The 14,531-nt window shown below is 45.3% G+C and overlaps 1 protein-coding gene across 1 annotated transcript; it reads left to right on the top strand.

The window, feature by feature from the left end:
* Positions 1 to 616: 616 nt before the first annotated feature.
* MASP2 (MBL associated serine protease 2) lies at positions 617 to 13,272 on the top strand. Its single transcript, XM_069874470.1, is given in 9 exon segments — positions 617 to 704; positions 977 to 1,196; positions 2,580 to 2,757; positions 2,980 to 3,111; positions 9,578 to 9,754; positions 10,287 to 10,440; positions 10,645 to 10,801; positions 12,857 to 12,999; positions 13,239 to 13,272. Coding segments are annotated over 9 exon segments (1,272 nt in total). The 5' UTR covers positions 617 to 627.
* Positions 13,273 to 14,531: the final 1,259 nt, after the last annotated feature.

Here is a 14,531-nt window from a genome sequence, read left to right as displayed (position 1 = left end):
AGCAATCTGTGCGTGTAAACAAGGCATGGAGCAGGTTTTGATCAACACAAGCTTGCACTGGATTAAAACGTGCAGCTGAGAACTGGAAGACTTTGGCATCTCTTAAACTTGTGCCCGTGTGTTCTGCAGTGTTGTCACCTGAGTATTCCTGTCCCGTTATACAGACCCATTCGACCACGCTTACTCACTATTCTGAAATCCAGTAATGTGCCCTATTATTTTGTTGTCAACACCGTCATGCTACGACAGTGGGAGAAACAGTATTTCCAGTGATGTGCTCTTTGCATTAATAGTAATTGTAGATTGGTTGGTTAAGGGGAGAGAGCATTGCCCAGCTCCCCTGTGCCGAAACCGTCTGGAGCCACTCTGTACCTCCTTCTGCTGCCTGCAGAGCTGCAATACTGTGGCTCCCTCCAAGAGCCTGCAGCATTCCTATCTGTCTGCTCCATCTCTGTCTGCCTCTGCCCGTCATTGACTGAGCCTCACACGCTCAACACAAGCCTGGTTTTTTGTAACTGCTGTTCCCAGAACTCAGCAGGCAGAAGGGGGTGGAAAGGAGATAAACATCAGAGTTCAACATCCAGACAAACACAGCAGAGCACACACAATAAATACATCCGCCCCCAAATGCAAATACATCAGAAGAGTTTTCTTCCCCAGGGCTGGGAGCAGAGCAAGCTCAGACAGGAGAGCAACACGATGAGGTGAGTGCAGTCACAGGGACCTCCGCAGCAACTCTGGCCACTTGGCTGCGTGCAGGCCTTAGCTGGCAGGGCTGTGATTCCCATTTTGTTTAGCTGTTACTACAGCATGATTCTGCTATCTAGGGAGAGAGGTGTTAGGCATAAAGATTTCAGCTAGCACTGAGATATCTGTGACTTGATACCAAGACTGGCAACTCGGATGCATGGCTTTTGGGGTGTGAACCGAATTGATGCTCATTCTTTCTCCGTTAATCTCTGTTCCTTTGACACAGGCTGTTTGTCTTGCTAGCTGTGCTTTATGGTGGAGCGAGCAGCAGCATTGTGCTGCAGAAAATGTATGGAAGGATCACGTCCCCCAACTTCCCAAATGTCTACCCAAATCACAAGGAGAGAGTCTGGAATATTACTGTCCCCAAGGGATATTCTGTCCGCATCTACTTCACCCATTTCAACCTGGAGCTGTCCTACCTGTGTGAATACGATTATGTGAAGGTATGTGTAGCGCAGGGCAATGTGTAGCAGGCTAAGTTGTTAAAAACTGTGTATATGTGATCCTGGACACGTGCAGGACCAGCGTAACTGTTGTAAGCACTTCATTCTTGTCTGCTAGTAAAGTTCAGGCTCAGCTGATTTCCAAATGATGTTTATTGAGGCCCACGGGATCAGGAAGCAGAACTGGTTGTCGTGTTGGAGCATCTGAAACTTGAGTTGTTTGTGCTCAGAAAATTCTCATGTTACCCTCTCGCAAAGCAAAAGGTTTGAAATTTTGCCCAAAGCAACATTTGAGCTTCATTTTGCTGAAATTACAGTGTGTGTTTTAAATTAACAAGCAACGCTTTACACAGAGTATAATGGGAGACTGTAAGTGTAAGCGATAGTCTAAACAAGATACTGTCAGCTTGTCTAAACGTGCACTTGCAACACTTGCTATCGCATGTTTGCTAGCCAAGGTGTGAAACAGCCTCGGGAAAAGAAACACAGGCGCTGTCTTTGGGAAGTGTTTGGGTGATCAGCGTGTCCCTGGAAGGTTTGTACACCATGTGCTAGCATATGCTCTGCTCCTGGCGGCCCTGTCGCTGATTTGAGGCTGTGCTACCCCTGCACTCATTTTGCTGTTTGCATGGGCCTGATATACATTAAAGAGGGAGCGGTACGCACAGGGAATACGCAAAACCAGTGCGTCAGCAGTGCTTTTGGATCTGATGGAAACAAATCACACAGCCTTGTTTCCATTTAGGAAGATGTCATTTCCATGATTAAAATGGCAAGTTGCTCCCATTCCCCAGATCCGTGTTGTTCTTCATGTCATGTCCTTTGGGCAGCACAGAGTACTCATTTCTGTAGTAGAGCTCTATCACTCCATGTACAACGTGAACCCCATGTATCAGGACATTTCACTTGTATTAAAAACACAAGGGAAATGAGGAGCTGGAACTGCAATAAGTGAATCATAGAGCAAGTGAGTCACTAATTTGAAGAGACCTCTTACCATACATTTGAATTTGTCAGTGTATGAAACCTTTTTACCTCATTTGACTCAAGCTTCAGCAAGATCTTATTGTCTTCTTCCGAGAGTGCAAAGTTAACAAGAGCATTATAAACAAAGCGCGGTGCTGTCAGCCCAGACTGGCATCACAGCTTTATGTGGGCCTCTGAAAGGAAAAAAAGAGAGAGAAAATTATGGGCTTAAGTCACAGAGAATAGGAGAAACCTTCTCTTATCTGTCCCTGGATCTGGACTCACATCCAGAAGCACCTTTTGAGAGCATTCAGCCTTCTTTCTCCCACGTTAAATGCATGTTTCCAAGCCATGGCAGCAGGTTGGGAAGAACAAAGCTCTGTGCTCCTCTGATAGATTTTTCTGCCCATTTTGCAGCTGGTATCTGATGGGAGGACCTTGGCTACGCTGTGTGGAAAGGACAGCACAGACACGGAGGAGGCTCCAGGCAACAAGACCTACGTCTCTGCTGACAACAACCTCATGGTAGAATTTCGGTCTGACTACTCCAATGAGAAACCGTTCACAGGCTTTGAGGCCTTTTATGCTGCTGAAGGTAAGAGACCAGCCCCTGGTGTAGAGAAGAGAGGCACCGCTGCGGTGGGGTTACTGCTTCCCTGTGCTCTCGGGCTGAGGCTGCTGGTGTCAGGGAGGAAAAGGTGGTCTTGTTATACAGAGGCAGATGCAAAAGGGTGGCCTCACAGAACAGAGTGGCTCAGACCAAGAGAAAGTGATGTTAAAGGTTGTTGGGTGCCTAATTCTGTGCTTCACCCATTAGATATTGATGAGTGCAAAGAGCTGTTTGATGGTGAACCCCTCTGCAATCATCACTGTCACAACTATGTAGGGGGCTACTATTGCAGCTGTCGGATTGGCTACACGCTGCATGAAAACAAGAGGACGTGCACAGGTGAGCCCTTGCTGGATCAGGAGATACTTCCTTTCCTACAACATCCACTTACATCCAGTCCCAGCACTAGCATTGAGATGAACATTGTATGTGTTTGTCGGGGCTGTGAATGCAGGCCCTGGTTTGCAGTGGCTGTGGGCTGGTTGCTGCCGCTAGGGACAGCAGTGAAATGGTGCTCTTGCCATTGGTTATGGTTACTCCTCGGTTGTCTTACGCTTCTCCCTGCAGGCACTTCCAGTCTTCATGGCTGCCAGTGCAGCCAGCCTTGCAAAACTGAGTATGTCTTGTTGCCTGGGTGCTGGGATACTGGGTATTCTGGAGCTAAGTTAGTAAATGTGTTGGAAAAACTGACAATCGAGTTGTGAACTCTAATGGAGAAAGAATTTGCTTTTTCACCTTGGAAGCACACAGGCCAGGAAGCAGCGTGGTCCACTACCAGATACAATGACCCACTCATTAAATGGGAAGCAAGGCTGGACACAGGTATTCTCTTCAGGAGGGCATGCAGCATGAGGTTTACTTAGCTGATTTCTGCCTGTCTCACAAGAAGGGAAAGCTTGTGTGTCATGAGGGAGTGAAGTGTCTGAATCAGCACAGTGATTGGCACCTCAGCTTTCACTCTGCAGTGAAATGTGTGCCTCCACGTGGTGTCAGACCCACCCCTTGTGGGTGCAGCTTTGCCCACCTGGAGCTGAGTCCTGTCTGGAAAAAAAACCCAGCACCCATCCTGCTCACTAAACGTTGTCAAAGGTGGGAAGATGGTTTCTTTGAGCTCCCCAGTGCTGAAATACAGAATTGGATCTAACTTAAGGCCACCTTGGCATTTAGCTTCCCAGCTCCAGCCTGTTTGAAACCCTCTCAGCCATGGCTGTCTGAGTCTATTTCAAGATTCAAACTCCTCATATCTCCAGTGTATTGGAAGAGACCTATTTGTTCAGCCTTCTCTTCCTAAAGTGATGGCTTTTAGCACAAATACATGGATTTACTTACACTATAAAGCATGTGCCGGGTCTTATTGCGAAGGTGCAAAATGAATAGCTGTGAACCAGCAGACTGGCAGCTTTGCATTGCCCATTGATGTGTGCTCACTTATTCCCCGCTCCCTGAGCACGACGCTAGCAGAGGGAGCTCATCAGCAATATTGAAGGGCTGGGCTGCCCTGAGGGGTGAAGATGTGCGTGTTAGGAATTGCTATGGTGATTCCAGCTTATGTACCGGAACCTGTTCATGTTTCAGAGACCTTTAGGTGCACTGAAGCTGCTCCAGGCACTGAACTGGGCTGCAAAGTAAAGATCTCTGTAGATCGCCTTCATGAGATTGAGGGCAAAAGCTGCCCCCTTGACTTTTTGAGCTTCTTGTCTGAGCAGGCTGATATTGACAGGCTCTTTTTCTTTCCTTTATTTTCCAGCATGAGATAATTAAGCTTCTCCTCGCTTAGGCAGAGATGGAGACAGATGTGCTGGGAAGAGCCCTCCCTCCTGACCTGCCTGTTGCAGTCTGCCCAAGGGCTGCAGGCTTCTTTTGCTCGGTAACTTGTATGTCTTGGTTCCTTGCCTTTCAGACCTGCCTCCTGCAGACAATAAAGAGGCTGTTCCTTGTTGAAAGCTGATGGCAGCCTCTGGAGCATTCATTTTCTTGCATTTCCCATGTGTCACTATGGAAAGAAGAAGGTAGATAAGGATCTGGTGAAGGGAGGAGCCAATGTGCAGGCCCCTGAGCATCACAGCTACCTAAAGGCTCTTGAATTTCTTGTCTAACTCTTACGGCTTGATCTTCCATAGTTCTTAAACTGCAGCAAGACCAGAACCACACATTTGTTCCCTAATGTTCCTTTTAGATACGCTCTTGTCTGCACTCAGACCTGTAGGCTGGAACTATTTATGTTCAGAGCCCATTCACTCTTTGTAAAGGTTTGAATATTTCTTTTTTATCTGAATTTTGTGACTCGAGACATGTTTCCCAGAAGGCTACAACTGAAACGTGATCCAGAGAGCAAAGTCTCAGAGTTCCAAGAGTGTCACCAGGACAGCTTAGGAGACTTGACTTCATTGCCTTCCCACAACAGATCCAGCAAAACGAACGCTGTTCTTCAGTGCAGTTGCTTGTGGTGTTGATTGATAGTGTCTCAGTCCCTCAAAGAGCCACTCACTGCTCTGTGTTAATGTCTAATTGTTGTCCTTTTAGCCTGTACCCTCTGGGCAGAAACCATCTTCTTGAAATATATTGGAGAAATGCCATGCTCTGTACTTGTCAGTGACTAGAGCTCCCCATGGAAACATGGTGATGATTCCAAGAGGTTAACAAGTCAGAGCTGAGCTGCTGGAGGTGAACTGCTGAAGATAAAAAAAAGGGCTGTGTTTAAAAAACTCAAGGGATTAAGAAGCATTAGTTGTTCAGCATTTCCTTATTTCTACAGTTTAGCAGGAGTTGCTTTGTTGCTTTCAATTGTTATTTATGAGGCTCAGTTTCTCCAACCCCTTCTCCACTGTTAAGTGCCTGGAGTGAGCAGAGGAGCATGGGAGAGACGGACGGAGAGTCTTCTGTATGAGACTCATTTCAGGTCACTGCATTTGCAGACTTTCATGTTATCTCGGGCAGGTCACTTGATGCCAGCTTTGAACATCTTATCTGCAAAATCAGAGGTAACATCACTGTCTTGAATTACTTGGAAGACGCTTAGTAAGTATTGTAGGAGGTAGCTGCTGCAGAGAACAGATCTGGGGATAGAGTGGCTTTGCAAGCAGTTATCAAGGCTTACTTCTTCTGTATTTAATCTTGTTCAGAAGCTGTTTCATGGTTATGATGAATTGTGATCAAAGCAGCCTGAAATTTTGTCATGGCTCGGTGATACGATTTATGACCCGCCTTTCACTGGAGACCTAATGAGCCAGTGACAACGGACTTGCCACTTTTGAGGGCGTCATTTTTCAGAGTTCAAGCCTCTGGCAAACAGCTCACTGTGATTCTAATAAAAATATGGCCTAAGCGTAATTGAGCGCTCTCTGGACAGCTTTAAAGCTTGGACTGAGAAGTTAAGGGACAGCATTTCTGCTGGCAGATGTAAAAAAAATTACTTGATCCTTTTTGTGCTGGCTAGTTTATGACTGTCTTGCTTGCAGACTTATGGAAAAAAATAATGCCTTGACTAAAGGGAACTCCCAGCGGCCACATCCAGGAGATGTCAGGAGAAAAGTAAGGTGCAGTCTTAGCCTCTTCGTCTTTGAGCTGCAAATTCCCTTGGAGTAGCAGAGTATCTTCTGTTGGGTCAGCTAATTTGAGCTACTCATGTGAGGACGAGTCAAGAGAGTTTATTGGTGATGACTCACATCTTTCCAAACTGTATTATGAAAATTGCGCATCAGGAAACTGAGTTGAAAGGAGACAGATGTAATGAAGCATGCAGAACTATTAGTTTCTATCTTTCTCCTTCTTTAGTCCTTCAAAACAAGGTGAAGGCCAGTTTTCTGAATTAGTAGAGTATGAATGGGGCACTGTTGTTATTTGTAACAGCTTATGGGGATCCCAGCTCTGTGCAGAGCTGTGGTGCTACAACGAACACAGAGCATCACTGCCCTGAAGAGCCTCTCAACTAACACCTGGGTGGCTCAGAGCAAGTCTGGAATATGCATAGCTAGAATGGATCTGGGCTAAGTATCCCTCCAGCCCAGTCTCGTCCCTTTGGTATGGGCCAGTATCTTATGCTGCCATGGAAGATCTGGTTCAGTAAGTGATTTTTAAAGCATACTTCATACAGAAGCGAAATCCTGTGCAATAGATCCTGTGTTGTTTATGTGCTGCTCGCTTAAGCTGAACTTATGGCACTGGCATATAAAAGTTTGCCTTAATTTTCATATGACTGCGTGTTACACAGACTAATTATATGCTATTACTTTATGATCGGGTGGTTTTGGCCTTTAATTTCATTGTGTGTCCCTTTGCCCTTTTACTGCTAGAGAAAGTAAACAGCTTTCAGAAACTGTAGCGTTTGGTTTTATGCAATGTGTGGTTATAAGCAGTTACTTTTCTGTCTCTACATGCATATATTGGTATGTGTGTCTCTCCTCCACCATTTCTGTATTTTGTGCTGAGCTTTAGTCTAATAATGTTCCTTTAAACATACTTTAAGGAAAGACGATTACATGATCTTTACTGTCAATGGAAGCCAAGCTGTTGCTGCCTTCTAGCTCTGAGGTTCTTGTCAGAGAATTTAACCTCACCAACCTGTGTATCCCTTCTTTACACAGCAGATCCCATCCCCAGGGAAAAATTATTCTGTAGGTAATGGGAAACGATTTGGATGCAGAACTAGAAGATTCGAGTTCTAGCTTCCTGATGATTTCAGTAGGGAGTTAGGGTTGTAAAGATAGTAGTACGCATCGTATCGTGGCTTGTATGCTTAGGGTAATACTTCACGCTTAGTCTTTTTTCACACCCAAGGATTTCATATTTACATTCCTATCTCTTCCTATAATTGCCTCCAGACTGCTCCTGTAGGGGCTGTAGAGCTGGGACAGATATTAGCAAGCCGCGTGAGGAAATCTCAGTTTTTAAGAGGAGCAGATTTTTTTGCACTTACGTGGCTGTGAGCTAAAGCTGCTCATCAAGTGGGTTTGGGGTTTTGGGGTGCTTCTTAACCCTGGCTTGCATCAGGTGAAAGGAAGCATGATAACAGGACCCAAAAGCCTGGGGAGAGGCAGTGAACCCCGTCACAGGCAATATTTTAAGCAGCACCTGCAGCAGCTCGGGTGAGTGTGCTGAAAAACATGCTTTATTCTTACACAGCCGTCAAATGCTTCGGTAGTTGGAGGCACAGTCGGTGGAATTACAGAAACGCCCATTTAGTTGGGAAGAATGAGGTAATAACAATTAAGGAAAAAACCCACTTGCTGGTAATCCTCTCTAAGTGTGGCATGAAAGGCAAAGATTTAATTCCCATTGTAGCTCAACTGATTTCTGCTGGCACAAAGCAGTGTGCTGTTCGGCTGGATTCAGAGGCAGCCAGAACCTGCGGGTGAATTAGGCAAGATCTCTCTGCCTCTTTGGACCAACAGAGGCACTTCAAGCAGGATTTAAAAGTAGGTGAGTGCTCAGGTTTAGCAGAATAAGTATTTCTAGGTATTTATTAAGTGTTTGTGTATTTGTCAGCTGTGTTTGAAAGCCCAGGACAAGGAATTCGAAGTAGAGTGCACACAGATGCTCAGTCACTGTAGTGATGGATGGGTTTATGTCAAACAAAAGCAGCTGCTCATTACTTCCTGGGAAGATGGACAGAAAGTGTGTTTTGAATTTACAGCTTGTGCTCGAAGAAACACTTTGTCCCCAAGTGCATCATTCCTTGTGTCGTGGTGATGTAGTTGTGCTTAGAGCCACACCAACATAAAACAAAAGGATTCTCCTTTTACCCATTCCTGCTTTCCTTTCCAAGTAAACGCTTGTATCCAGATACTGCCAGTAGCAGCGAGTAGACTTGGTGCATGGGCACAGGATGGAGGCAAGTTTCATTCTCTAGAGTGAAAGGAGCTTAAAATCCTGGCTAGTGAAATCTATGGTTAGTTAAAGGACAACAGCGTTTGTTTTCTCATTCACAACTTGGTCCCCTTCCATTAAAATGGCAATCTTAAACTCTGTGGTCTATTTTAGGAGCTAATCTGTAATTAATGACTGGATAACGGCATTTGTGTTAGTGGGGGTTAGCATGGTGTGTTTGAGGATGGAATTCAAAGTCAGGCAATTACCCTCCTACAATTAATTCAGTGTCACGGTGGTGCAAAAATGCTCGGTGTTATCAGCCAGTCCAGCATTCCTCATCAATTAAAGGATTGCTCATGCCGCTTTTGCAGCACATTATAGAGCCTTTGTTCCCAGCTGATCAAAGTCCCACTTCACTGTGATCAGATGCTGTCAACGAGCAGAGATCCTCAGGGCACTTGTGGCTGCTCCTCCTTGCGTCTCTGCAGCAGGGAGCGTTTGTGGCACCAGTTGTGCTGGCAAGAGGCACAGCTGGTTTTGCTCAGAGAATACAATTACAATTTAAATGTCTGGCAACAAAGGTATTAAAAAGAAAGAGCCGCATTCAGAGGCTTCTGAAATTGCGGAGCCGATAGGTGTCCTACCACTCTGCATGCTAGTGCAGAACACAAGCTGCCTCGGAATGTTTCCTATGAGCTTCCAGCTATCACACTTGTTTCTGACCCCGAGCTCTGTGACTGTCTGGGTGGTGCTTTCCCTGTGTCCTTCCTTGCCCCTTTTCTGAGGGAGGAGTGCTGGATGGTGCTCGTGCCCTGGCTGTGCCACGAGAGAGGGAGTGCAACGTTCTCAGCAGTGACAAATGACCCTGGTGAGATGAAAGATTAGTTTCATTTCATAATGAGAGATTGGATAGTGTAAAAGAAAAGACCCATTGCCTTTACCTGCTATGGCTGAACTGATTTAATACAACTGTCATCATCATTTTCTGTATTCCTAGCCCACTGCGCGAGTTGAGTTTTTACTGAAAGAAGTGGGGAAATCACCAGCCCTGGCTCTCCCACACCTTATGCCCCACTGAGCTCCTGCAGTATCCAAGTAGGAGAAGGCTCCCTGATCGCAATGGAATTAACGGAGACCTTTAATGTGGAGACACACCCCGGAGGCTTGTGCCCCTGTGATGCAAGGTGAGGTTTATTGCAATTCATCATGGCTTTTCTGAGACAGGCCCAGTTTTCTACTGGATCTTCTCCAGCCTGTTTCTCACCATGTTAATTCAGTTTCATCTCCCTGTATCTCTCCTTGTTCATTTCTTCTGGTCCCTTCAGTTTTGCTGCTTTTTCTTTTTGTTTTTAATTTCAACACCTTCCTCTCTGGGGAAATGCACCAAAACTGACATCAGGCACAGCTCTGTGTGGTGATATGATAGATGTCATCACAACCTCTGCCCTTATCAGAGATCGATGATGCCAGGGGAATCAGTTAAATCTTTTGCTTTCAGTTTGCTTATCTATAAAATGGACCTTGGAGTCCCACAGCACTTACGATGCCTGGAGAAAAGGCACTTTGAGTTGGGTACTGGAGTGATGAGCCATTGCTCTTACCGCCTGCCTGGTGGTTAAACCATGCAAGAAAGGACTGTTCAAGAGGGAGTCGTTGCATTAAAATCAGTTTGTTCTTCTGTAAGCCTCCTGGGAGAAGGAGTAAAGACAGCTTGTTTGCCTTCCCTCATGCTTTTCAGGTTAAAACACCTAAAACCCCCCAGTTTGGCCCATTCTTTGGAAAGACTTTGCCTGCCAAAAATGAGACACAGGCTGAAGTTGTGAATATTACTGTTATAACTGATCTCCAGGGTCCAGGCAAGTGGTTTTAGTTTAGGAACCAGTTTTCCCAGCTCATCAGCTGGTCCTGTCCCTGCTCGGTGTGAGAGCAGCGCAGTGAGTCACGGGTTCCCTTTTATCCTCGGTAGATCTGCGTTCACGTGAGTGAACCAGTGTGGAGAAAGGGCAGAGAAAGCAGGGGTTCCCCTAAAAGCCTTTAGCGGGGGGTAAGGAATTCGCTCCCGAGGGGAATGTTGGTTTTGCTGCTGGCTGCAGGGTTGCCGTGTCCCGGTCCTGAAGCTCCACCCTATGGCCACTGCGCACCGGTGCAGGCGCAGCATCTCCTGGGCTTCCACTGCTCCCTCCTGTCACCTCGAGGGCTTGATTTCTCAGGGATTAAACGTGTAGGCGCCTCTTCTCACTAGCAAGTTGTGGTGCTCACGTACTGTAATGGTGTATTCGGTACCCTGAGTTTGTTAGCAATTCCCTTTCTTTGATATCCTTCCTGAAAAACTATGTTTCTGTGTGCGTGTGCCCACGCTGATGCTCTTTGAACACTGCTGCTGAGAGATTTGCTTGTAATTATCTTGGAAGAAAAGAATCATTTTACGAAAGATGTCACAAGATCAGTGTAGCGAGAATTTTTAATGTTCTTTCATTTGTTATTACATCTCTCCAGGGAAGTTAAAACTGAAATACTTGGTCATTCCAGCTGAATGCTGCATTTGAGACTTATTACTTAGTAACACCCTGCTTCCCAGCGTGCGGGCTTGGGAGATGCTCCAGTCCACGTGTGCTCACAGCAGAGTTTTAGAATCACAGTTAAAGCACAGCGACTGCGCTTTAGGAAGGCGCAGGCTTACCTCAATGGTTATTTTAAAGTCTGTCTGATCAGAAAGCTGCAGGAGAAACCTAGAATCACAGAATCATTAAGGCTGGAATTAATTTGACCTTTTATTTCTAGTCGTGCTTCTTGAAGAACTAAAATGCTGTGAAGTCCTTTGCAGTGGAATGTCAAAAGGATGTTTCTTGGAACAAACCAGCAGCCAAGCGCACTCGTAAGTCAGCGCTAGTATTTGTGAATTTGAAAACTTCTATGTAAATATATAAAACTTCGGGTTTGTAAAACAATAGAAGTTGCAGTATGAGAAACATTTTAATCTAGAACCAGATGATCTTTAAGGTCCCTTCCAACTCAAACTGTTCTATGATTCTATCATCTGCTTGCTAACTATTCCATTTCTTCTCAAAGTGCATTTTGACTTTGTAAGTTGGAAGATGTTTCAATTTCTGCTTTAAAATCTGTAAAAAGCACTGAAGGCTATTTAAAAAAAAAAGTGTGGTGGTGTCCTTTGGAATAGCATTCTGTCTCCTAAGTTTTATGTAACCAGGAGAAGCAGCAGCACCCGTTCCCATTGAGGAGAGTGAAAAGCTGAACCTTGGGTTCATTCCAGCTCTCTTTGGGAGAATGTAGTTCCATAAACAACTGAATAGTTGTTGCTTTTAAATTGCCTGGCATTGCTTCTGACAGGAACATTGATCCCCGCTCCAGAAGTATTTGTGAAGGGAAAAGCTGCTGGATGCCCTCGTTGCAGGGTCTGGGGTCGGGGATTGGGTTTTTGGTTTTGAACTGCTAAATTAAGTTACTCTGTAAAATTACTCCAGCTTCAAGAGAGTCAGAGGAGAAACATATTACAGTGTAAAAGCCTAATTTTTCCTCTTATCTTTTAGATTAGACTATCCATTTATTCCAATTACCTTAATTTGCATTCAGAACAAATACTCTTATTTCTCTCTGCCCAGATTCCTACGCAAAAACATCTCTCTTGATTACAGAACTTTTCCAGAGGATGTGTGCAATACTGACTAATGAAAATTGTACTCTAAATCAAATATTCATTTGCAAGCAATTTTACCATTCCAAAACTCTCTAGGAATTACATTTAGAATCATTAACTTAATTTAATCCATACACACATCATAATTCAGTGTCCAAATCTTAAAATGTTTAACATTTATGGCTGCGTTCATTGTTTTGCAGTTGGCGGAACGGTGGAGGAAGGCGAGGTGAGCCTGCAGCGTTTCCCAGGCAAGTGATGTTAATTACGGAGCAGGGAGGATTAGGAGGTCGTTTGGTTTTGTGTGACAACTGGGTTCCAGCAGCTGCTGCTGGTGCAGTCGATCAAAGAAACCCCTCTGCTCTGACGATTACTTCGGGGATTTTGAATAAATGCTTATTTATTTTGCGTGGAAAAAGCCCAGGCAGAAAACATTTTCATTCATGAAGGTTATAAAAATGATCTTGCCAGTCTTGACAGTGATGTCACATTGGTCCGACTGGTGCAGAAAGTCTCAATTAGTACCAATCCCACACCCATTTTTCACCAGGGAAAGATTGATGAGGGCAGACGATGGGGGAGAACCAAGACGTGGAGCTCTTCTGTTCTGCTGCTCTACAGAGTCGGTCAGCCAAGAAGAGCACCCAGCTGCACAGGGAGATGCACCAGTTAATGGTGAACCCTCCTAGCCAGAGCCAAGGGGCTGCGGGTGGAGCCGAGGGGCCTGTTGGTGGGACCAGCTATTACTTAGATGATATTAACAGGTATTTAAATACTTAGAATAACTAACAACTCAGTCCTTGATGTTTAACTTTATTTGGCTTACTAGTTCCATTAAAAAAAAAAAAGACACAAACCTTGAGTATCCAAACACAGTATTAATTCTGGTTTTCTGTCCCAGCAGCTGTTGAGAGGCGTCTAGATTTACAATATTGCCATCTGCCTAAAGGCATTACTAAAGTCTAGTTGGTTTTCTCTTAACTAGGGCTGTGGATTCCTGCAGGAGTGCAGCTGTTGAATGCACGTGCATCCAGTGAGAGCCCGCAGAGCATCCAGGTACCGCACACCCCTCCCATGCGTGCAGGTAGCCAAGAACCCAGCAGCCCCGGCTGCGCTTGTGGGGCATTTCCCTACAACGCGCCTCTGTAGGATCTGCTGTAGCCCCTGCAGGGACAGCTGTGCAGCCTGCGCTCAACATCCCTGTCGGCAGCTGCAAAAACTGCTTTTCTAAACATAATTTTAGGAAGAATGAACTCTCACATTCTAATTTGTAATTTCAATACTTGTTCAGCTAACAACAGATTCTCAGAACTAATTAGAAGCAATGTTTGAAAAAGCAGTTTGACCACAGCATAACCCCATAGTTACACAAACTCCCTTTCTTGCCTCTTGCATTCCAGCATTAGTATTACAGAACCACAGAAGGGTTTGTGGTGGAAGGGACCTCAAAGCCCATCCAGTCCCACCCCTGCCCTGGGCAGGGACACCTCCCCCTGGCTCAGGGGCTCCAACCCCCATCCAACCTGGCCTTGAACCCCTCCAGGGATGAGGCAGCCACAGCTTCCTTGGCCTCCCCACCCGCATCCTGAAGAATTTCTTCCCCATATCTACATGTTGTGCTTTCTAAAGCAACCAAAAGTGGAATCCCTCTTAAAAAACACAAGACTCCAAACACTTGGGTGTTATTTTTAACCGCAGTTTATTTACTTACATGTAGACACTGGAGTACGCGTAGCTGTTAGAAAACAGTACTAAAACTTGAAAATTATTCTAAGACTGTCAGGGATTTTGTTTGAGGGTGAAGGAAGGCTGAAGTGATCAGCAAAGACTACTCAGTGCTGCCAGCCAGCCTGTGAAATCCTAAATTTGGACAACTTAAACAAAACGAAAACCATGCTAATTACAAAAACTTACCATGCAGCTCCTTGCAGGGGTCACAGTTACTCTTTGGAGGTCCAACAATACCATTTTTAAGTGTTACTCAGCAGAAGTAGCTGGCAATAGGGCAAGTGCTAAAAACGCAAAATTCACAGAGGGTACAGAGTTTGGAGATTATTCCAAAAGGTGCAGGAAAAAAATGTAAACAAGTCTTTGCAGTGGGCTAGGAACAACACTCAAGTAGGGGACGACTCCTCAGCCTGCATATTTAGGATCCCTCTTCAAACAGTCCAGGATGCACATTTGAGCCCCAGCTGAATTTTTAACATTGCAAATAGAAAACTAACAGCAGCGCAGTGCAGTTTTGCCTGCTATCGAGTGCTCTGTTCGCAAGCCTCAACAGAACATGCAGGAATGG

The sequence above is a fragment of the Phaenicophaeus curvirostris genome, chromosome 22 (genome assembly GCF_032191515.1).
Source record: "Phaenicophaeus curvirostris isolate KB17595 chromosome 22, BPBGC_Pcur_1.0, whole genome shotgun sequence".
NCBI lineage: Eukaryota > Metazoa > Chordata > Aves > Cuculiformes > Cuculidae > Phaenicophaeus > Phaenicophaeus curvirostris.
Note: the sequence above shows the minus strand (reverse complement) of the source record. Positions and strands in the feature narration are given on the sequence as shown.